Genomic DNA, 25,659 nt, shown 5'->3' on the forward strand with positions numbered 1-25,659 from the left:
AAACACTTTTGAGAACTCAATTCAAGGGTCATTTCAAAGGCATACCGCAATATATTTGAGAATGTTGTTTATATTACGTGATATGTCACTGTAATAGGTGAAGCACTAGGCTGTATAAGGGTTTAGTTTTCGAAAGTCTTTGCGATCGCATTCGATTGTATGTTTCCTCGAAAAACTGCGCCGGGAGTTATTTCGTCAAAGATATACGTGTATAGGATTTGGATTAGAGTTCTTCACCTATACAATATGACTTCCTTTTGCCTTTTGAACTGATATTTCATCATGCATTTTCAATGAAGAATAGAACCTTTTTTATTTAATAATTGCTGATTTAGAGTCTCGTGGAGCTAAACAATATAGCCCTGGGTAAAAACGCCTTTGTATGAAAATATGCAATATTCACCCGACTAATTAACGAAAAGGTTAATCAATGAAAGCTTTTCAGACGGAACGCTTTCATTTCAGGAGGGGGTAAAATTAAGCATTGCGTGACATGTAGCAAACATTACGTGAAGAGCTGAAGTAGACCTGTGGCTGGGGAAAAGCAATCAGACCAAATCATTTTAAAGAATATTAGTATGCAGCCAAGAAGTATTTATTAGTAGCTTATCAGTATCTTATTTTTGTTCTTGCAAATTGGAAAGATAAAAATATAATAAGTTATAGTTATAAGTATCATACTTTCTATGTTTATTTGTTTATTGTTACAGATTCTTTACGTCATTTGTTCGTATTGGGAGCAAAATCTCATCCATCGCTGAGATAAGTTAATAAATCATTTACGCGTCATGATTATACAAAAGGAAAATGTACTTTAAATGCGGATTGAAATTACCTTTGACGGTTCTTTGAAAGTAATTCGATTAATATACAGACATATTAACTAAACCTGGTAACCACTCTTACACTTTTAATTGATAAAGAAGGGCCAAGAGTTTGTTTTATTTAATATTCATACTCAGCTCTGTACTCACACTTCCTGATTAGTAAATTTCACTACTAGTGTTGGGCAATAGACATCAATCTTGTGTTGGATGATTTGGTTGATTCTAGTTCGAAGAAATACATTCCTGACCTTGTAAGCACAACCAAATTCTAACAAACGCTGTCCGCCCAATTCAAATGTTGGGCACTTTCTCAAGTTGGGAATTCAATCGCGCATCACCTACAGCCAAGCCGGATTTGTACTCAAATTTATGTTCGTAAAGGCCCGGTCACACAGGGAGGACGCATGGGGAACGCACGGCCAGCGCATGGAAATTTTCCAATTTTGGCCAGTGCGTTGTCGTTCGTTAGGCGTGCGTCATCACTCGTTACTCGTTCGTCGAGCGCGCTGGACCATCGCTGGACCAGCGCTATGCATTCGTCGTCATTCGCTGTGTGCGTCGGGATTTTTTGAGCATGCTCAAAAGTGTGCGCGGAGCTCGACGCATGAATGTACACGCCAAAGGCACGCCAGACGTGCGTTGAGCGCGCTAGACCAGCGCCAGACATACGCGGGGCACACGCTCTGTATACGCACAGCGCGCTAGCTACACGCTGTGCATTTTGTGTCAGCTCGCTAGCTTTTCCAAAATCATGACAAAAGTTAGGCACACGGCCTTTTCCGATTTCCAATGCGCTGGCCGTGCGTCGTAGAACGCGGTGCATGCGTGGACCATTCGTCCAGCGCGCTAGCAACACGCTGTGCATTCGTGGAAGTTGTTATCATGTGCGCTCTGGGTACGGTCTGTATGCGTACTGTATGCGCCCTGTATGCGCTCAGCGCGCTAGCAACACGCTATGCATTTGGTGTCAAAAGTTGGGCGCACGACAACGCACTGGCCAAAATTGCAAATTTCCCATGCGCTGGCCGTGCGTTCCCCATGCGTCCTCCCTGTGTGACCGGGCCTTTAACGAAATGAGCTGTAATTGCCTAACTTAATACCGAACTTAACTTTCCTCCAACACTTTTCTTGCTGAGAGCCAGAGGTGGGGGGGGGGTAATTGCCCAGCACATCTCAATCAAAGACAAACCAAACAAATCTCTATTATCTCATTAATCAAGTACTTATACCCAAATTTAATCTTCGAATATCTTTTTAATAGCTCATAAGTTTGGGTAAGCATTCAACAGCGTCTTGTGTTCCACGAACAATTTTTTGGGAAATATTTTGGGAGAGATATTAAAGCACCATCCGAAACATCTCTTTGGACGCTTGCTGCATGGATTAATGCTGTGAATCGTTTTTGGATATACCCCCAACACTTGTTAATTTCCCGACTAATCGTAAATTGCACATCGAATTTCCCCCAACATTTTTAAGATTACAGCTGGCTTTGGTCGAGAGAGAGGGGAGGGGGTCATAGAAAGTACTGACAAGCAAGCAAACACAAGCAAGTGAGCAAGCAAAGAAATGTCGATGTTTAGCGTTGATGTATCCCCAATTTGTGAAAATCGAGGGGAAAATGTCCAAAGGTTTATATTCAATCTCTTTTGACCCAACACCAAGTGGTCATCATCATCTGTTTATATGGTCAAGGCTGTCGGTGTCACATAATCAATGATCCTTGACATGGTTTCTGTATATATAGAGACTCTCAATTGCAATTAATACCCATCAAAAAGATCATTTGAAATGGATCACAGTTTAGTTTCGTCTCAAGTAAAACGTTTGGAGCTCGAACATGGATACATACAAAATTATACAAGTTCTTTCCTGGTTATTTATTGGATATATCAATATAACAACATGATCACACATATATAATATATTTGTCAATAATTGACTAATGAAATATGAATCACAAAATAGATGTGCATTGTCACATCTGCTTGGCTGATCATGATGATTATATTTTATGCGAAACATGCAAATTAATCTTTAACCTTTTTTCCATTAATATTTTCTTACAGCATATACTGTCTAAAGACTGCAAGACACATTTAGGCTCTTGCGGGTCCAAGAGCGCAGCATTTAGACGATTGAAATGCCCCCAAAAATTTTCGCTCGGTCGCTACGCTCCGTCGCTTGATATCCTTCAAAGTATACAATTAAATATAATTATAGAAAATCTGCATTGCGTTGGTATAACCATGACACCAACATAATACAGATTTCCCCTCGCATTTAGTTGTCCCCCCCCCCCGGTTATAAAACTAAATTACCGCCCCTGCTTCCAACTAGACCATATAGAGACTCTCAATTGCAATTAATACCCCATCAAAAAGATCATTTGAAGTGGATCACAGCTTAGTTTCATCTTAAGTAAGACGTTTGGAGCTCGGACATAGATATATACAAAATTATACAAGTTGTTTCCTGGTTATTTATTGCATATATTAATATAACAACATGATCTGACATACAGAAGTATAACCATGACACCAACATAATACAGATTTCCCCTCGCATTTAGTTGTCCCCCCCCCCCCCGGTTATAAAACTAAATTACCGCCCCTGCTTCCAACTAGACCATATAGAGACTCTCAATTGCAATTAATACCCCATCAAAAAGATCATTTGAAGTGGATCACAGCTTAGTTTCATCTTAAGTAAGACGTTTGGAGCTCGGACATAGATATATACAAAATTATACAAGTTGTTTCCTGGTTATTTATTGCATATATTAATATAACAACATGATCTGACATACAGAAGTATAACCATGACACCAACATAATACAGATTTCCCCTCGCATTTAGTTGTCCCCCCCCCCCCCCGGTTATAAAACTAAATTACCGCCCCTGCTTCCAACTAGACCATATAGAGACTCTCAATTGCAATTAATACCCCATCAAAAAGATCATTTGAAGTGGATCACAGCTTAGTTTCATCTTAAGTAAGACGTTTGGAGCTCGGACATAGATATATACAAAATTATACAAGTTGTTTCCTGGTTATTTATTGCATATATTAATATAACAACATGATCTGACATACAGTAGACTTGCGGGTGTACCATGTGAGAGAGGGAGAGAGAGAGAGAGAGAGGATTGAGGAGTCCTGAAAAGGACTCTCGGTAATCTTCCTTGAGGGTGTGTAGTCTTGAAAAAGACTGTTGGTTATCTTTCTTTATTATAGTTCTAAGGAGAACTATAGCGCTTGGAGAGGATGAGTGGCAGGAGTGGCTCGACGTTTCTAACAGGTTGACTATCCATCGTCAGGAGATCTGACATATTTAATATATTTGTCAATAATTGACTAAGAAAATATGAATCACAAATTGATGTGCATTGTCACATTTGCTTGACAGATCATGATAATTATATTTTATGTGGAAGCATGCAAATTCATCATGAATATGCATAATGTAGATTGAACTGGTTCTCCAACTGGTATATAAACTAGTATTCTTCTGGTTTTCAACTGGTAAATCAATTGGTAATCATCTACTGATTTTCAAATGGTTAATCAACTGGTAATCATCTACTGGTTTTCAACTGGTAAAGCAACTGGTAATCATCTACTGGTTTTCGACTGGTAAATCAACTGGTAATATCAACCGGTTTTTCAACTGGTGCCAGTTTGCGATGGTTCAATGTCCATATTAAAAACCAGTTGAATATACTGGTTTCAACTGGTACCAGTTGACCTAACCTATAAACTGTATTGGTGCAGTACGACAGTCACTACCTTTACACTTGTCAGATTTGTTGAACTAAGGTAGTTTCAGAAAAAATGCTTATTGTATTAGGACTATAATTGTCATGATATTTACGTTAACTTGGACACTAAAGCTTTTGTTCGTTTTAGCCCATTTACAGTCTGTGCATGTTAGGAACGTAATGTAGATTGAACTGGTTTGTCAACTGGTAAATCAACTAGTAATCATCTACTGCTTTTCAACTGGTAAATCAACTGGTAATCATCTACCGGTTTTCAACTGGTCAATCTACTGGTAATATCAACTGGTCTCAGTTGTGCACTGGCACTCGTTCTCATCTGTTACCCTGTACGCTCTTTCCTTTGCCTTCTCCCCTCTCTCTATTATCTCTCCGCATTTCTCACCATCTCCTCTTTAATTCTACTTATTATCTTATAAATGCATTCATGAATTGGAACCAATAAATTTGCAAGAACTGATCCAGGAATACAAACCCTCACGCAATCTACGGTCATCTTCACAATTAAACCTCGTTTCTACTTTGGTGTCAACTCTTTCTCATGGCCATCGCTAGTTTTGAAAAGCTTCTGCTGAACTGATTAACTTAATCTGTTCACATTGATGTGAATTTCATAGGTATTGTAATTTGTAGGTTTATTTGAACTTTTTTGTTTTGTTTAATGTGTAATTGTTTATCAGTCTCTTTTGTTCGTTATAGCGCTTAGAGACTTTGGTGGTAAGCGCTTTATGAGCAACGTTTTTATTATTATCGTTTCTCTTTTCCCTCCCTGCCCGCTTCTTGTATCTCTCCGTTTCTCTTTGTTTTCACCTTTTCTCTTCGCTCCTTATATCCCCCTCTCTCTCCCTGATGTTTTTCCTTTCAACCTTTCACTCTATCTATATCGCCTTCTCTCTACCCTTCTTTCTCTTACCCAACTTTCTATCCCCGCCCACCTCGCTCTCTCTTTGTTTCATTTTCTGTCCACCCATCCTCAACTCCCTCCTTTCTTTTTCTCTCCCTCTCCCTCTCTCTCTCTGTCTCTCTCACTCTATCTCTTTCTCTCTCTCTCTCTCTTTCTCTCTCTCTCTCTCTCTCTTTCTCTCAAAGGAAACCTCGCCCCAAGAAATAACTTGACTTATTTTTTAGAGATTTATTATATTCTTGTCCATCAATCTACAAGATTCCCCACCAAAGTGTATGAGAGAGGCATAAAGCAAGAATAATGTACAGTTTCTCAGCAGGACACGGATATCGCCATTTTCTTGATAACGTGGCGTTCTATGTGAAGTCGTTCATCAAGTAAATGTATTCTCATTTATGAATGCTTCTCTTCACAGGTGTGTGTGGTCATGAATTATTTCATTCACCTGCTATTATCATTTGTACTACAATAATATATTGCCAGAAAGCAAATTGCATAAATAAGTTAGTGCTCTTCCGGGGTAAAGGTTTCTCATGAATGAAATAGATTTGTCACCTGCTGTATTTTAGTATTTTTAAATGAATTAGTTACAATTCTTCCCCTGTTATACATTTTCCACCAAATATAATTTCTATCTTTACAGCTATGATCTTTCCTCATTGAAAAGTAATGGTTTTGTTATTAAATTTAAAAAGTATTTCTAACTCAAGATTGGTGCATAATACATGTACAACTTCAACTGGTACGTTACCTTCTCAAGAAAATGGTTGCGCCTACTAGGCACGTAGCCACGGGGGGGGGGGGGAGGGCACATGCCCCCCAAAAATGTCCAACATCGGTTGAACTTTTTTAGACCCCTGTTTTTACCTCGATCGATTACATGTATGTGCCCCCCCCCCCAAACATCAAACTCTGGCTACGTGCCTGCCCATTTCATATTAAAGGACATTACATGATTCACATCATGCCAAAAATATCTTCATTTATATATCTCTTGTACATTTTCGAAAGGTATATTGTAAATCAAAAGGCAGGAACACATCTTATTTTTTTAAATACTTACATTTATTATTTTGGGTGAGGTTTCCTTTAGCTCCTTTTCCCGTTCTCACTTTCTCCCCTTCCTTCACTCTTTGCACTTTCTCTGCTTATATACACTGTATATATTATATATAAACTTTATATATATATTATATACCTCTCTGGCAATAAGAAACAGGCTGTCATTATTATGTTTTTCGATAGTTTATGGTAATTCATTGATAAATACTGATTACGCATGTTATATAAACTGTAAGAAACATCAAGAATTCTTTTAAAACAAGTGACAGGATCGATTATTCATATTTCAAAAATACATTAAATAAAACACTTGATAAAAATCCCCATTCTTATTTCTTTTAAAAACAAAAAAACACATCCTTGGTTATTCCTTCTCCATTTCCCTGAATATATAAAAACCCAGTACCGGTATAGTGTATTAGAAAATAAATGCATATTAATAAGTTCCCCATATCTTTCACTTAAAATAACATACGTTAGACACCAATGGTACAATAATGTAAGGACTTTTCAATTTCATTCATCCCAAATTCCAATAATTTGATAAAGCCCGGATAATGCATGGTAAAAAAACGAGTGAGGGCGTCAGCGGATATTTTACCGATTAGACATGGATTAGGAGTGTTTGTCCAACCCGTTTTGAGTCGGTTACAATATGAATATTGTATAATTCACTGTATATAATTCATCATCTACCACTTTGAAAATGAGTGATGGCCTTTCATCATTAAAGCGTATACATCCATCTTAACATCAAGTTGACGAAAGCCAAAATATTAGAAAAATGTCCGTGAAGTTGTTAGAAAAATTTGACAAAAATTTGACAAAAAATCAGAGAGTTATAAAAAGTTTGGAAGAAAAACTGTTATTTGAAGACTAATTAGATTTTGTACTAGATATGTTTGTATGCAATAAACATACGTGTATAAAGCAAAGGAAACGACGGATTGCAAATTTGTATAGAGATCTCCAAAACTTATTTTAAAAAAAAACTTTTTATTATCCATCTGCATGATTTTTTTAAACTTTTGGTGGATAATTTTCTATTTTTTTCAGCTTAGACAGAAATAAGGAAGTACTTGGCAAGCTTGTTCGGAAAAATGAAGTCAAATTACTTCCTCGTTTCCATACATGGCTGGAAAGTGAGTGATTACTTTTGTAGTAAAGACCCATTAGCCGAGAGAAAACAAAATCACTTTAAATGTACTTATTGCAAATATGATTTTATACAACCCCTGTATGAAAGAAGTTTATTACATCGTCAGTTACTAAGAAAATGAAAGTTTATGCAATTTTCTTTACAGTGCAAATTGTAGAGGAACTCGCAATATGCGTCACAGTATTGACAATTCTGTGTTTCACTGATGACAACTTATTTCCTATTTTTTAAAACTTTTAATCGCATTTAATTTGCTCAAACTTTCACAAATCGGTTTCTCTCATTTTTCTGCTTTTATTAAAACCAATATAATATCAGGGTGGACTTTACTGTTATCAACTTGTACAATGTATATACGGACTGAAAAGTGGTTTTCAGAGGCATTCCAAGAACTGACAGAACATTGAAATACGTTTTTAATACTGGAAATTTATCCGTCGCCCGCGCATTTATATTCTTTCCCATTTTCAGAGCACACGAAGATAGAGATGCAAGTTTACTTCCTATTTTTCTTCGTTCATTTCAGCCTTCACCTGATTCATCTGATTCGGGTAGGGGGTTGTATCTGATGGTTTTTGTCCGTGTTGTTCTCTCAGTCGAACTCTAAAATTAATATGGAATGAAAATTATTATGCATGAGAAACGTGATTTCTTTTAAAAAGCAAGGATCGAACCTTATCAGATTCTATCTCCTTATACAGTGCGTACCAGAAAAAACGAAACCGAGAATTATAGATGTTTTATCATAACTTAATCATAATTATAATTAATAAATGACACATATTCGTAAAGCTTAGATCCTCCTCTTTTATTTGATGCAACTCATATGACGCATATTTCACGCATGAGTGATTGAGATGAATTTGAAGAGAGGAAACCAAAAAGTAATTGGGCGGACGGTATCTGAATTTCAAAGAATAAATCACATTTCTAGAAAGTTGTGTTTCTGCCCTTTCATATGACACCGCAGTCAGGAAAAATGAGCTAGGAATAACAAAGTTCTGTTTGTTTAAAATAGTGCTTGCATTTCCATAATTCGTCCTTGTTTTCACGAAGTGACGGTAGTGAGGAAAATCGTAACGCAAAGTGAAAGCAATTTTTTTTCACTACCGTCACTTCGTGAAAACAGCGACGAATTTTATTAAACTAATTCGTTTTCACTGGCTGCCTGCCGGAGCATCAAGCAGAATTGACAAAAGACTTAACTCCGTTTCGTTGACAATCAGCCATGCATGAAGTCTTTCGTCTACGGCTGATTGTCAACGAATTCGTTTGATAAAATTATGGAAAAGCATATGAAAGAAGAGGATCTAAGCTTTACAAATATGTGTCATGTTTTAATTATAAATGTGACTAAGTTATGGTAAAACATCGATAATTCTCAGGTAAATAGTAATTTGTAAAATAAAACAATATTACTTGAGAAAAAGAAAACGAGATTGGGGACGAGCGAGCAAGAGAGAGAGGGAGAGAGAGAGAGAGAGAGAAAGAGGGCGAGAGAGAGGATTTAAGGGGAATGAGAGAGAGGGGGAAGGAAGACTGTGAAGAGAGAGAGGGGGACAAATGGATGTAAGAAGGAGAGAAAGAGAGAGAGAGAGAGAAAGATAGAAATACAGAGAAAAAAGGAAGTACAAGAAAGAGAGAAAACTTTTAGAATTCCATCCAGTACATGATAAAGATAGACCTAAAATAACAGAGAGAGAGAGGAAGAGGGGGGGGGGGAGAAAGAAAGAAAGAAAGAGAAAGATGGGGAGTGAGAGGGGGAGAGAGGGAAATAAAGAGAGAGAGAGAGAGAGAGAGAGAAATAATAAGATGAATTCGCCATTCTCAACCCACCATAGTCCCTATCGCCATGAGAATTCCGACGATAAGGCAAGCGAAGGCGAAGCAGAAGAAAGTGATGGGGGCGCCAACGTGTGAGACTCCGACCCCAGCAACCACGGCGCCAATCCCGAGTCCACACAGATAGAAGCCCGACAGACACCCCTGCAGGGTGGCTAGGTTCTCGGGGTTCACCTCCCAACTGAGCCGAGCCACCAATACATTCCAAGTCAGAGCGTGGGACATTCCTAATAATCAGGTGGAAAATAAGAAGAATATTATTTATTTTTAAAAAGAATTGTGACATCACTAACTCTTATTGGTATAGATTTGACGCGGAAACTTAAATAAGAATAGAGAATTAGAGGGGGGGTGGGGGGGCGTCGGAATCACATCAAAGTAAAGTCTGATACTGACTTATTTTAATTGGTAACAATACAGGTTTCTATTTAAGAAATTGAAATGACTCCAAGGAAGCCTAACACAAATATATACATTTTTACATTTAATTTGAAATTAATATTAGTGAAAGGTGTGGGATGGCTTTAAAAATCTTATTTTCACAATACCTCCCTTCTCTCCCATTACTTTTCTTTCTCCTCTTTTTTCCTAGATGGGGGCCGATGCCCCCGTGCCCCCGGTAGCTACGCCACTGCCTCTGATATCAACTTACCGTGGATAATCTGTACAGGCAGGATACCAAACGGTGAGGTAATGAGTGCATAGCCAAGGAAGCAGAGGAGGTAGCCTATAGCTCCGCACGACAGGAGTACGACGTGGCCTCGGGACTTGATAAGCTGGCCTAGGTGGAAGGCCAGAAAGAGCTCCGAAACGCCGCTCACAATGCGGGCCGACTTCACCAGGATGTTGGGACTCCCTGTCAAAAAAGAAAATCGTGAAGAAAAAGAAGAGAATATGTAGAGATGGTTAGAGAAACGATAAAAATTCAAGAATGAAATCAATCAAGAAATATTCATTAGAGTGATACATACCATAGGACTAAGTTGGCTACAGGGTGCTCTAGAATGCATAGTTTCAATTTTGTCAGAAAAGATAATAATGATTTTAAAAAAGAATATATAGAGATGAAAATTCAAGAGTGAAATCAGTCAAGACATATTCATTAGAGTGATACATACCATAGGATCTAAGTTGGCTATAGGGTGCTCTAAAGTGCATAGCTTCAATTTTGTTTCAATATTGAAAATCTTCTTGGGTTGTAAGCACCGCAAAATCCGACATGCCATACTTTACGGACATAAAGTAACACAACAAAAATATGTCCCCTTGAAATTGAACCTATGCATTCTAGAGCACCCTAGGTCCTATGGTATGTACAAAATATGGCAGGCACGGATAAAAGTGATGGGACCCCTGCAGCCCTAAGGTACCTATACTTCCGATGAAAGGGAAATTACATGCGGGGTACCCCAAGGCTCGTTATTGGGCCCTCTATTATTCTCAATATTTGTAAATGATATGCCCCATAATGTGCACTCATGTGATATAGCATTATATGCCGACGACACATATATTTTTACGTCATCAAAAAACCCAGTCGAAATTTGTAGCAAACTAAATGAAGATCTTTCAAGTTTATCATGCTGGTTAAAAGATAATAAATTAATGGTTAACCCAAACAAATGTGAAGTAATGTTTATAGGCACTCAGCAGCGTTTGAAGAGAATACACGATATTATTGATGATTGTTATATGTATATAGATAATAACGAAATTAAAAGGGCCCAGTCATGTAAATATCTAGGTGTTGTCATTGATCAAAATATGTCATGGAAAAATCAAGTTGATCATGTAAAGAAAAAAGTAATTAAATGTATATATCTCTTTAAAAGATTGCGTCCATACATTAATCAGATCAATGCTTTGACCTTTTATAAATCAATTATTCAATGCCATTTTCATTATTGTAGCGCAGTCTGGGCAAATGCTTTAAAGACTCACCTAAGTCAATTGCAAGTATTACTATTATAGATCACTTCGTATTGTTATGAATGTTGATTATATGTATCCTTCAAATAATTTATATGATACCTTGAAATTAGATCGCTTATATATACGATGGTCCAAACAATTAGCATGTACTATGTATCGTTCTGTTCATAACATTTGTCCACCTTATCTTAGCAGTATCTTTGTAATTCGTGAATCAGTATATTGTACAAGGTCCGGTCCGCATAAATTAAGACTCACTCAACCGAAGACCAATTACGGGAAAAGATCTCTCTCTTATCGGGGAGGGGGGGCCAAGATTTGGAATGAGCTGAATTACCCTATTTCCACCACTGTATCAATTGAAGCCTTTAAGCGTCACATAAATAGTAACCCCATCATCCTGACCATTCTTAGCAGACAGACTTATAACTTCTATATTTAACAAATTAAGCTAAAAATACAAGAACCCCGGTTTTCTTTCTTTTCTTCTTATTCGTAATTTTTTGTTTTGTTACTCCCTTATCCGTTTTTACCATGTATGAAACGTTCCTCCTTTTGTAGTTGCTTTAGTGATGTTTTCTTTGTTGTTGTAGATAGTATACTTTTAGTATATTTTTATTTTTGTATTATGTAAATTATATTTTGTGTCTATTCATTTGTCTATTCTTATGAGTAGCCTATATACATGTATTGATTATTCTGATTGTATGGTTTTTATCTTGGCTTGGACCCCTTTGAAAAACAGCTAATAGCTGACAAGGGCAATCCATCCCATGAGTGGAGAATAAATAAATAAATAAATAAAATAAAAAAATACTCACCGAGATTCGTCAGATGAAAAGGAAGAAATACAGATATAGCGCCCTCGTTAGCTGCCAAGTAGCATATGGTCGGAAGCAGAACGACATTATTTAGACGAGAGAAGACTTTTCCTAGGTTACCAACGTCGGACTCGTTGGGATTATCAAACTGTAAACAATGCAGAAATGCGATGAGAAAAAGAAACGAATACAAGAAACTCGAAATTCCAGGAGTATTTTTTTTTATATGAAAAAGGTGTCTTGGAAGTAACGAAAGTATGTAAACAGAAAACATAATGGTGGGAGGATAAACTTGCTTGATTCTACTCTACATTATGTCAAGTAGGTTAGAAGTAGGTTAAATAGGGGAAGATTATGATTTAAATAAATTATAGCCCATGTCGAAGGGATACGAAGCCGTGAAGACCTCCTCTATAAGCTTTTTTTTTTCAAAAGAAATTTTATTCAATCATTCTTGAGCAAGAACGAAACAATAGATTTGAACAAAGTACATGTTGTGACATATCGGTAAAAAAAAAACATTGTTACATCAGTTGCACATGATTGTCTCCATTTGTCAAGTAATACAACGAATTTATTGTGTTTGATATAAACTTGTTTCTTAAAATAATGCAGGGAAAGAGCCAAACTTCCAATCGAACAATATGTTTGGCTATGAATCCAGAGTTCCAGACCCAATGAAAGTATATGCAAGTTATAGATATTGTTTGTATTGAAAACAAATCGTAGGAATTCAGCACGCATGTCTAACGACCAATAGACCATTTAACAATGTAATCAAATGTAATGCATTAATCTTCCATGTCACAAATTATTTCATTCACCTAGGCAGAATGCCAGTTGCTACTTGATTATGAAAATACAAACAAATAAACAAACATTCGGCGGTTTTACCTTCATATTGATGCAGTAAGCGAAGAGGAGAGCGATGGCGCAAATCGTCGTTCCGAAGAAGATGACGAAAGCGATTCGGTAGTCTTCGACATGGATCTCGATCCCGCATCTCCACCATGTTGATGAGGCCATGTCGATGATGATGGTTATCAGAATGATGCTAAAAAAAAGGATTATAATAATAATAGTCAAATTTGTATAGCGCTGAATTAAAATAGTACGTCTCTAAGGGCTTTATATTGTCATTATTATTATTACCCCGGTAATTGGATTCAATTGCTAATCCGCTGTACATGACGTAGTGCACACGCTCCGCTCCCGAGGGAGGGCAGGGGGGGGTATTCTGGCCAGGACATGATATAACATTATGATGTAACAGGATAATGATATTTAAAACAATATGTCGAATGATAGGTTTCTTTGGTCAAACTCGAGTTTCAGAACCTATTTAGTCATAAAAAGTAATTATGAAGTAAATATATATTCCTTGTTTTGAATATCGTTGACAGGAGGGCTGGGTATCTCGACGGAGTTTGTATGAATAAATAATGAATACCGCCCCCCCCCCCCAATTTCAATATACATGTAGATATGACCTGGCGCCTTTACAGGGTTTGAATGGATTTCAAAGAAATACCAATTTATTATGACCAGCTGAAACGCATCCGCTCGCTTCTGCCAAGAGGAGAGGAGCGCGTCAGTGATAAAAACTAGTAATAAAAATATGTCACTTATGAGAAAATCATGTTTTTACAGCAGACCATCTGCAGATGTTTGCATTTCTAATGAAATAAGTCAGCAAGACAAGGATGGATAGATAATGTGACTTTGCCAAAAACATATTTAGGAGTAAAAGCAAAAAAAATGAATGTGTCATGTTTTATCAATATTCTTCCATTTCTTAGTATGTCTTATAATGTATTATATTAGTACATTTCCGTTCCACTGTCTGCCTAGGTAGTTGGTGAACCCCATGACCTGCTGCCTTGGTGGGAAAAAGATAACGAGTTTTTTGTTTTCTTCCTGACAGTTGTCTTCATTTCGACTTTAAAAATTCATGGCAAGCGACGAAAGCTCCCATTATGATAATAATGCCACTTTTCCCGAATATAACTCTCTTTGGGACAAAAATAATATGGGATATTTGGAAACTTTATTTCCTTCGGTCTTTTCAGCTGTTTTGTCTGGTCTGCATATAATTCTAAAGACGCACTTAGGTCCCAGTCACTCTCTGAGGAAAAATTGAAAGATAAAGTGGAGTTCCGGGCCCCGTTTCATACAACTTGATATCAATAACAAGTTACAATATCTGTTATAAGCCACTGAAATCCTGGCATCTGATTGGCTGAGATCAAATTTGTCATGGAAATTAACAACTTTTATGAAACAGGGTCCTTTACACTTCTTTTCCTATCCGAATATGAGGATATTTAAAGTGCAATCCTTTTCAGGGGACTTATTGATCTACTATGATATTTCTACTATTATTATTTCCCAATTAAGAAAACAAAAAAAAATGAGAAAGCTCAAAAACTATGAGAAGAAGGAGGAGGAGGAACAGAAAAAGTAGGAGAAGAAGAAGACGAAAAAGAAGGGAAAAGGAAAAAAGAAGAAGAACTAAAACAACAACAACAAAAATGTGGAGGGGGTAGAGGAGGGGATGTGGAGATGGAGAAGAGGGGGAGATGGAGGGGATAGGGGACTGAAATGAGAATGGGGGGGGGGGGATAAGAAGACAATGGAGGGGAAGGGGAATGAGATGTTATGGGAAAGGGGAAATGGAGGGGAAGGATGAGAGTGGACGGGGAATGGGAGTCGGATGGGTATTTTGTATCATAGGGAATACCTAGATCGAATCTAAAAAAGAGTAAGAGTGACTCACTAGATTGCGAAGGATGCCTTCCCAAAGGCCGCCTGCCACCCATACTCGCGACTCCTATTCGGCCCCAAGGTCTGAAGGGTGGACGTGTCCGTCAACGACAGCGTAGGACCCAGCATCACGTGGGCCACCGTGATCAAAGCGAATATGGAAAAGAACGATGACGCCAGGCTATCCCGCTCGAAGATCCAACCCGCGTACGTTGAACTCGGCCCTGTTCAAGAAAAAATCAAAATGGCGATCGCAATAATGTGATGGTAGGTTTTTTAAGTTTTTGAATTATGAACTTGTACTTCATGGGAATAAATCGCTCTCAAAAGAAAAGGGACGCACATTCTTTCTCATATTTTTAAAGTAATGTCTACAAAACAGATCATCAGATGCGATTTTGTAAGGTGTTTGTATTTCTCTGATAAGAAAAAAAAATCGTGGGACGCGGGACATTTCATAATGGGTCCTATTCCTCCTTTCCAAATCGTGTATGTGCGTTAGCGTGTGTGTGGGCGTGTGGTTGTGTATCTAACTCTGTTCCGGAATTTTCATGGAACAAATTAAACTTCGAACTTGTAACTTCCATGGTATTTGTAATTCAACCACCCAACTCTAAGACCGTTGTCACCCAACGGTGCCAGAGCCCCTTCGACACTTCTGACCAATCCCGTCGAGATCCAACACATGCTATATATTTCACAATCCTACAAAATGAACTCTTAAAGGAAGTCGTGTGGACCGAGAGACTTGACAGATCAGCTCGATAATGGTATCAGTTATAATGACTCAAAACACACACCAAACACCACTGTGCATACACTTTGTTGACACGTTTCGCAGGGTGAACAAACTTCAGCCGATAAAGAGCATGTTTACATGTAAATAATACAAGCTTGATCAATGAAGATTTGTTGCTGGACGCCAATTTTTAAAGCTTTATGGAAGGAGTGGTGGCGCCCATGTAAAGCTTACAAATGAGTCAATTTTTTTTTTTTTTTTTTTTTTGGGGGGGGGGGGGGTAGGGGACACTTCCTTGGAGACCAACAAACCAACAAGTCTTATCATTCGGTTTTTATATTTTGATTTGTTTGTTTGATTTGTTTTAATGCGTATACAAGGTGAAGTACAAAAACTAGAAATGCATTCCACGGTCTCCTTTTTCTCGACTTCATTTGCCAATTATAATGATAGTTTTGTACTTTTGTTGAATTCTAAGGTAACGTCTCTATTACTAGGGATAGTGTCTCTGGTAGGTCCATGCTCTTACATGCCACAATAAGTTACATGTCGTTTTGTCAGTTTTGAATCTATACAACCTAAAGGAAAACAAATCCATACATTTTCAATCGTCAAAATACAATGTCAAAGATTAGACTCTCTAAAACCTCATACAGCATTGTGTATGGCCGTATTACAGCTATGTATGCAAACAAATCCATCACGTTTTAATGGCAAAATATGTTAATAGAATTTTGTGGTTTGACAGAATAAAGGAAACAATACACAACCCACGGGATTTCCGAATTGAATAGTACCGTTTGACAAACCACCGAGACCGATTTCAGGCTTAAAGGTACATGTAGTGTATCCCTTTTGCAGCCAACATCAAATTCTGTAGAACTTTGCATGAATTATGAATATGTCACGTATGTCCTATCTGTGGAATGTAAACGTTAGCAGTGTCCTATTATCAAATCATGCAAGGAACCCGTTTATTTTCTAGACTTCACTGTCGGCTACTATTGAGTGACTGACTGACTTTTTTCTTTGGTAATAGCATACATAAATTGAGCTATAAAATAATAATAATAATAATAGTGGGTTCTTGTATAGCGCTCATGTCAGTCAGATTTGACCCTCCTGGCGCTCCCGATTAAAGGGTACAGGAACATTTGTTTACCTCAATAACCCACTTCTTGTAATGGCCAAAATCAAACTGATTGAATCATTGCGCAGAACAAAACGTACGGTCATTTTTTTTTACTTTTTACTACTGTTTTTACTTTCAATGTGTAAATTATTGGCACCCTTCCCTTAATTACGACACACTTGAATAAGTTTGGAAGAATCTTCAAGGTTTAATGAAGCAGACTCCACCTAAGAAGAAGAAAGAAGAAGATGAGCCCGTCACCATGATTGCACTTACCGTCTACATCCGCGCCTCCCGGTACATGGTTAGCTCCCCAGAATCTTCCTCCTGGGTAACACTCTTCAGTTTTCTCTGTCCAGGGTGTGTTTACTATGTGAAGAATGCTTAACCAAGACGGGTTACTTGTCGCAGCAGTTACGTTATCAGAGATCATGCACTTTGCATTACTCTCGTGGTAATTCCGCACCAAGCCAGTCGCCACACCCGAGTGCACCTTCAATGACGATGAGGCGGAGGACGATGGCATCATCATCGATTTTGCTGAGATATTCAATTTCGCTATCGTGTCCTGAAACTGATTTCTGGCAAGTCTGCAGGTGGTGAGTTGTGGAGATGGGATGAAGTTGACGGAGAGAGAAAAGAAGACCCAGAGGCATAGGGCGAGGAGAAGCATCTCTTTTCGACAGCGGAACTTGTCGGCGATGTAGCCGCACAGTGGCGTCGACATGCTCGAGATGAAACGAGGTAGCGCGTAGATGAACGCTAATTGGAGAGGATTCACACCAACTTGGAGAGCGTAGAATGAGATATACATCGTCAGGCAAGCCTCACCACCACGTATAAAGATATAAAGCAGCTTAAAAGGCGCCAAAGTCTCATTACACTTGTGAATACATTTCGTGAAGTATCGTCCGAACCCACTTTCATTGCTATCGTCTGCGCTGTATTTCTTGCAATTGTCGCTGACCTTGCGCGCGCCATTTTTCTCGCGCTTTACGTCCTTCAGTTCCTGCTCTTGGAGAAGCTGCTCCAGGGTGTAGGTATAGACGGTGAGGAGGCGTGATCGTTGCTCGCCCTCATTCACGAGTTCGACGCGCTCGGTCTTTGGAGGATGGGACCCCAATGACGACCCGTCGATGACCGTACCGGCGGACATGTCTGAAGACGGATCGAGGAATTGTTGAAATCGTTGAGGTTCTTAGTATGTATGTGTGGTGTTAAATCCGTCGTAAGCTTGCTTCTGTTTGCTTATTGTCATCTGCAAGAAGGGGAAAGTGAAAGAAATATAAAATGAACGGATTAAAAAATGGCTTTATTCTTCCCTCACCATACCACTTTACTCCTTTAAAATGTATCTCTCAACTTACGCCTCGACGTTTTGGTGTGAGTCGCTATTTATCTCTATTCTCTACTTTGAATTGAATTGAATTGAATTGAATTGAATTGAATTGAAATTTATTTCCATCATCACAACAATATATACAAAGATAAAGTATGGAATTTCATAACATGTAACAATATCAAAATTACATATAAATTGACATAACAGCATTCAAAATATAAATGGAAAATGGTGCATCCGTAAAAGCCAGTAAGGCTTGACAATTGAATGCACCAGGCGCAGAATTAATAATAACATATACTTGAAGAAGAAAAAAAAAAAAAAAAAAAAAAAAAAAAAAAAGGAGTATTAGTAATATAGGTGTGGTCTTAAAATAAATTATGCGTTATAAAGAGAGAGAAGATGTTTCTTGTAAAGTCTTTTGAAAGAATTATTAAATCCAACAGATTGTAAAAATGGAGGTAGGGAATTCCACATTTTTGGACCAACATAACGGAGAGAATCGGTTAGTATATTGGACGAAGCATTCCAATGATGGAATTTATCAGCATTTCTTGTGTAGTGGGTATGGACCACATTGTTAAGACTAAATAGGTGCATAAGGTTTGGAGGTAGTGAGTTTGAGAAAAATCGTTGCATCAATGAGGCAATTTGCAATTTATTAATATCATAAATATGTAAAGTATTGAATTTTCTAAATAAAGGTTGTGAGGGAGCTATGACTGTGTATAGTCTTCTCTCTTTCTCTCACACGAGTCACACCCACACAACTACACATACGCCTACATAATGTACTACGTTTAGAGTCAGGCATTCATCCTCTCTCTCTCTCTCTCTCTCTTTCTCTGCTCCCCCCTCTCTCTCTCTCTCTCTCTCCGTCCCCCTTCTCTCTCTCTCTCTCTTTCTCGGTCTCTCTTTCTCTCCTCTATCTAACTGCTATGTTGTTAATCCATCTTTCTTCTAAATTGAATATTGAACATTGAGAGATATGAACATTACTGCATGGGTAAGGACAATTTTTCATTTCTTACTTACACGGTGAGTTTAATACAATTAAAACTCGATATTCCATGTCTAGTTTCAAGGTATTGGGGTTCATGTTTTCTCTGCTTTTCTCTTCCCTTTTTCTATTCTCAACAATATACAATGTATCGTTTTTAAGGGGTTGACATTCATGAAACCCCCACATTCTGGTGATCAGACATTTATTTTGCTCCGTGGTTTCATCAAAGATTAAGGGTTAAGGTTGCAATTGCGTTGGGGTTAGGATCTTGCGCAAGGGATGAAGTCGTGTTTTAGGTTAAGATTTTTGTTTTGATTTGATTTATTTTTCCACTCAAATATCCACAAGTTGAATGACATATTATAAACCATACAGTATTACAATATATAATAGAACAAAAGAATTATACGAGTAACGAAATACTGATTGACAAGTATGTTCGTAACAAAAAAAGTTTACAGAGTACATTTAAGTTTGAGAATAAGACAAAATATGTTAAATTGCTTTAGGGTAAGAGTTAGGTATAGTGGCATACATTGTTTGGTTCAACGTTAAAGTTAAGTATTTGGTAGGTGTATGGATTTTGCCGTGGAACAATTACCGCCCGAAAGTATGTCATTATACCGTATGATGAGATACTTACCCCCACGCTCTTTTCTTTTAAATATTGTACATTTCTGTCGTTGCAACGTTATCTCAATATTTCCTTCCAATAAAACACGCTGTTTAAATATCTTCAAAAGTTATTCAATTTTTTTTCTTCAGCGTTTATTAACAATATCTAAATTTTAAACGGCATCAGAGAAGTGACTAAGTCAATATGTGGTCTTCCAGATCATAGTATTATTAAAGGGATCTTTTAACAATGTTAAATCTGAGATGCACGGCCCTACGTTTTATCAGTGTCTGTGATATGGTGTTATATTGAAGCCCTAACAAAATTGATCAAAAAAACAAACAAAAACCTTTGAGTGACTGGTTTTAACATACTCGTTTTTTTCCAATAGACTGTAGTGTTATGAAAACCGTTTGGCAAACGCAAAATTTGATTTCGATTTTCAATCATAAATATCTTGATAATCAGACAGGCGATCGGCTTGTAAAAGTCATGGGGTTCCTGACTGACCTAAAGGGTTATAATCATCATTGCAGCATGAGCTATGAGGATCTAAGACAAAGTTACCGGATCCCTTTAAACTCAGCCTTTTGCATGGCAATATGACGTGGGTGAGAAAAGAGACCGACTTTGTCAATATTGATCATCAGTCACACATTTCATATTTGTCGACAATTGACTTTGGAGGGGGATAAGGGTGGCTGAATCAAACGTTTATACCAGTGAGAAAAAAATGTCTAGCCTTTCTTGCATATAACATTTTCTTTTTCTTCTTTTACTCGTAATGCTCGGTCTAGATTTGCTACATCTATAAAGGAAACAACAGGTATTTATCCTGTGTATATTTTGTGAATATATACATCCTATGGCACTGCAACAAAATAAATAATGATGATAATGACGATGATGGTGTTATTGATGATGACGATGGTGTTGGTAGTGATAATGACGACGACGACGATGATGGTGCTATTGGTGGGGATGATGATTATGATGATGATGATTATTATTATGATGATGATGATGGTGATGATGCTTGTGATGATGATTATGATGATGATGGGGGGGGGGGGGCGGAATTTGAAACATAGGCACAGGGCAACACATTTCCACAAGGCCTAGCACAATTGTACTGGCGACTAAAATTAGGCCTACATATGTAAACAATTTCATTTTAGGCGAAGACGTGTCCATGTCTAAATTGTGCATGGTAAAGTCTTCACTTTATTGGAAATTGTGTATAAATAAATATATATATATAAATGCTCATAGCTAAAAGGATCATCATTAACTATGTTAATATCCCGCCTCCTTAGTGTTTTCTTGACAGCTCTGAAACTTTGAGGAAAAATCACGAAGGATGAAAAGGGGTAAAAATTCATTTTAATGGGGGACACTTTAAGCAGTTACACAAATTCAATTCTTACTGCGGTACGAATAACCAACACATTACAGAAACCATCATAACTTTAATAATTTCAAGAAAATATTGACCTACATATTGTCAGTATCATCTTTTGGACTGGTTTTCTATCATATTTTCTTAACATTGAATTGTGTCTTTAAACACAATCCATGATAAGGAAAATAGAATAGAAGCGAATTACTCTCTCATAATTTGACTACATGTATACATCAAATAATGAAATAACACTGCAAATAAATGTATGATATTCACTGCAATTAGTTTATGCAATACAGGAAATAATTGACTACAATTTTTTCGAGTAAATATATGGAAATATTGAAATATAGAAACAGATGTTTACAATAAATGTCTATAAGGTAAAATATTTCCAAGGTTCGAATTTCAAATGAGGCTATACATCCGATACTGCGTATGGTATGTTACAACTGCATGAATTCTGTATTTAAACAATGTTGTAAATAGCTGTTATTTTATGATATGAACAAATAAAGTCCCTCGAAAGAGGATAAATAGAAGAAAAAAATACATCCGATATTCATGATATTGTGAATATGAGAGCTTTTGGTGTCATTTATGATTCCAGTTTCAAATGATTAGTCAAAGAGGCGTGTGTTTTTACTGGTCAGTCTGCTAGTCTGCCATTTTATCTTGTTGAATGCTATTGGGATTTCATATTCATGTGATCAGCTTTGTGTGAAAGTGTTGTTTTTTTAGAAATATGTATACGAATAGTGCGATACGGTATAGAAGCTAAATAACCTCATACATAATGACGTAACAAATAAAAGAGACAGATGTTCGCAGGAGCATAGTGAAAGTGGCTGGTAGTCGTTTGGGGCGAGAGGGGAAGGGCCGGGGTTCTGTCTCTTATGCCTCAGTCACACCTTTGCGTATTTGGCTTGCGTATTGCTGCGTATTTCTGGCAAGCCGTTTTAACATTTATTCCTATTTCTTGGTATCAAGAATTGATTTTCTGTTGTAAAGCAATGGTACTTCTTGATATCAAGAATTCGATTTCTTGTTATCAAGGATTTATTTCTCGATATCAAGAATTCAATACTTGATAGGCCTATCAAGAAAAAGGAATACATGTAAACACGGCTTGCCATTAATACGCAGCAATACACGAGCCAAACACGCAGAGGTGTGACTGAGGCTTCAGGTCTCAGTGCGTTCCGTAGAAATATATATCCCTTTAGAGTGAGAATTTTTTTTGATTCATTCGTCCTTGTTTATGCTCTTATCAAAGAAAAGGCCTTGTTGAAAAGCAGCTCTCAGATGGCATAATTTTGTCACCATGTACATGTATACAAAAATAAACTTAATCTCAAGGGAGTGTTTGCTTGGTACAGACGGGTATCGGTTGATGCTGTTAACTTGCGTCTGGAGACCGAGGGATTTGAACCCTAAGGCCGGTGAGCCAACCATCAATTTACATAATTTTTGATGAAGAATACCGATTTCTATATCTCTAAATTCATTCATCAGAATAACGGGTAATTTGAAGGGCAGTTAAATATGGATATATCCAATTGCACTCTTGGGAGAGTGATGGCTGCAAGACTTAAATGGTATTATTGAAAACAAGAAACCTCTTTTTAGGGGTTATTTCTCTGTAAAATACGATAGCGAAATCAATACAAGGCAAATATCAATCGCCTTGTCTATCATATTTTGAAATGTGCGAACATTACATTGAAATGTTACACAGTCTGATGATTTATGTAGAAAATATAATAGGGTTTTGATATTTGAATTTATTGCTTGGAAAATCTTTATCTTGTTCTCGACATGTTGGATAAAAATGGATACATAGAATTGTACTCTTGACAGACCATGCAAATGCTGCATGGCTTATGCATAATCTCAAAAGTCTCTTTGAATCGATGCTCATTTCTCTTTACATAGATTTATACAAGGCAACTACAGAAGGGGCTGTGCATGCACAGAATAAAAAAATACTTCGCGGAGAGCCCAGAACCGTCCGATAACCTCAGTTGCATTTTAAAGTACAAATTAATGCATTCTTCAATCATAACATCGAAAGGGTTTTACATGTACTCTCCTCTCCAATTTGCTGTTTTGATTTCAGACTTATATACATGAGCATAACGTGACATTGATTGTTTTCTTTATCTTTTTCTCATTTGCTTGCAATTATGTTATATCTTGCTATTCTGTGAGATGTATCTATGTAATGTAACATGCTTTGGAGAAGAAGGCTTTCGGGTAAAATCGGGTTGTAATCATTTAGCAAACCGTTTCTTTTCCCGGCATCCATGTGTCTCCTTTCAAATCTTACAGTTATTTCGTATCCACTGTTTTCTTGATTTTGTCTTTGCCGAATAAATGATCAGAAAAACAACAACAATAATGATGATGATGTTTATGATGATGATGATATGATAATGACCATAATGATAAAAAATGATAGAATAATCGAGTCCTCTTCGAACGAAATTGTACAAATTACCCGCTGAGAAAAATCTGACTGAATACACATTTTTTAATGATTACCCCCCTCAACCCTCAACCCTTATAATCCAAGAGGAATTTAAAGGCACAAATCAATGTATTCGTTGTATTGTAACGTCGAAGTATAACTCAGTAAAAATCAACTCATTTGTAGCACGATGCTTACATATGAAAATATATGCAGTTTTGTATAACTTTGCAAAGTTCTCACTCAGAAAACACTGCTAGCAGATGGAATATACTCAGTTTTCATGATTAGCCCTATTAAAGTCCTTATAACCCCAGAGGAATTACAAAGCACAACTCAATACATTCATCATATTGTGAAATCTAAGTATAAATTTGGGTACATAGTATCAGTATAACTCATTCATGTACCAATATTTGTGTACACATAACTTTCGAGATCCCCCTCTGCATACAAATGAAATCAATATTCAGTTGCATAATTATGAGTCTGCATATAAAATTCCATATTTACTAAAAAAAGAAACACAAATAAACATACCAGCTTTCGTGGAAAGCCCATAAACCCTAACCCTCCTGGTTGAATTTGATTTAAAAAATGTTATAGGATTCATGATAATAACACAAGTTCGTAACCTGTAAAAAGTTTGATATTACAGCCCCAACTAGGCGTTGTGGCGTGCGCCTGTAATCCAGCTAACAGTGGAAGTTACAAAATGATTCAGCCGAGGACACAGGTTCGAAACTGAGTCACATCTTTCGGATGGTGACGTTTAAAGGTCGGTCCCCAGACGTAAATATCTGATTGACACACGTCTGTAAAAACACAATACACGCAAGTGTGCTAAGAGGAATACAAAATCGAAATATTTATAATCTAGTTAGGAATGTCGAGTAAACAATTCAGTGAGGAGAAGAATTGACTTACCTAACATGTATGTCATGATGTGTGGCTATATTCTCCATATTCATCGGGTACAGGAGGCGGTAGAAACCGCTCTTTTCCACCACAAATCCGCCTCACGAATGAAGGTTTCTGTTTTATGCATAATATGTTAATGATAAAAAAAAAGCGTATTACGTGCTATGTGCATGCACGGATTAGTAACTCCATGGTGCATGTGTGTCTCCGTAGGTGACAAAACCCACACTTTTAGCGTGGGCAGAGAATCCAGTCCTCCCTTCTCTGTAGAAACCACGAAATCCTTTGAAATTCCTGACTTAACTCGCTCCGCCTCAGACATTCACAATAGGCTCAACACACCCCAGTGATTGACAAAGGGCCGCCCTCCTCATCAGGTATTTGGGCTATTTCCACAATAAAAACGATTTTCAGTAAAAAGCTATTATGCTCGTGGTTCGTACTTGCGCAAAATGTATTCAATCCGAGTAAATAGCGGTATCAAAATTGGATTAGCCATAGTTTCTTAAACTGAACTGGCTACATTGCTTACGTGTATAGTTTTGTTTCGTCTCTTCCGCGACCTATTAATCTTCTTGGCAAACAGTTTTATAGAGTGTGGGAGTAATAACGAAATGAGTGTTTAAATAATGAGTAAGCCGACGATTAAGCTGGTTATAATTGGCTGCGTCTACACGGCATGAGCGAACCTGATATCAATTCATGGTTATTCAGTTATTCTGGTTTAGATTACTGCGGTCAATATATAACACTGACAAAAAATAACCCTCTCTGATACCACAAACCAAATTCAATTTAATTGGTATATTCAAGCTTTTTTGCATATTACAAGCAAGGCAAAACACAGTCCATACTGTCTGCCTTTACGCAATAGAAAAAAGAAAGAAATTTATGTTGAGAGTCAAGTGGAAATACTGATCTGCATCAATTCATAACGCAATATG

The 25,659-nt window shown here is 37.3% G+C and overlaps 1 protein-coding gene across 1 annotated transcript; it reads right to left on the reverse strand.

Moving 5' to 3' along the window:
- Positions 1-7,749: 7,749 nt before the first annotated feature.
- LOC579861 (major facilitator superfamily domain-containing protein 6) lies at positions 7,750-25,027 on the reverse strand. Its single transcript, XM_779955.5, has 8 exons — positions 24,722-25,027; positions 17,238-18,219; positions 15,104-15,314; positions 13,222-13,381; positions 12,328-12,475; positions 10,227-10,430; positions 9,569-9,801; positions 7,750-8,335 (listed from the first exon to the last, which is right to left on the reverse strand). The coding sequence occupies exons 2-8, from the start codon at positions 18,115-18,117 to the stop codon at positions 8,255-8,257; spliced, it is 1,917 nt and encodes a 638-aa protein (XP_785048.2). The 5' UTR covers positions 18,118-18,219; positions 24,722-25,027; the 3' UTR covers positions 7,750-8,254.
- Positions 25,028-25,659: the final 632 nt, after the last annotated feature.

This window comes from Strongylocentrotus purpuratus, unplaced genomic scaffold, assembly GCF_000002235.5.
Source record: "Strongylocentrotus purpuratus isolate Spur 01 unplaced genomic scaffold, Spur_5.0 spur5_scaffold_4, whole genome shotgun sequence".
NCBI classification, from domain to species: domain Eukaryota; kingdom Metazoa; phylum Echinodermata; class Echinoidea; order Camarodonta; family Strongylocentrotidae; genus Strongylocentrotus; species Strongylocentrotus purpuratus.

Coding starts and splice junctions, on each gene's coding strand:
- LOC579861 (XM_779955.5), bottom strand. CDS start 18,117: ATGTCCGCCGGTACGGTCATCGACGGGTCGTCATTGGGGTCCCATCCT. Junction 12,476..13,221: donor CTTACTGCATCAATATGAAG/GTAAAACCGCCG, acceptor CATTGTTTACAG/TTTGATAATCCCAACGAGTC. Junction 8,336..9,568: donor TCATGGCGATAGGGACTATG/GTGGGTTGAGAA, acceptor TATTAATTTTAG/AGTTCGACTGAGAGAACAAC.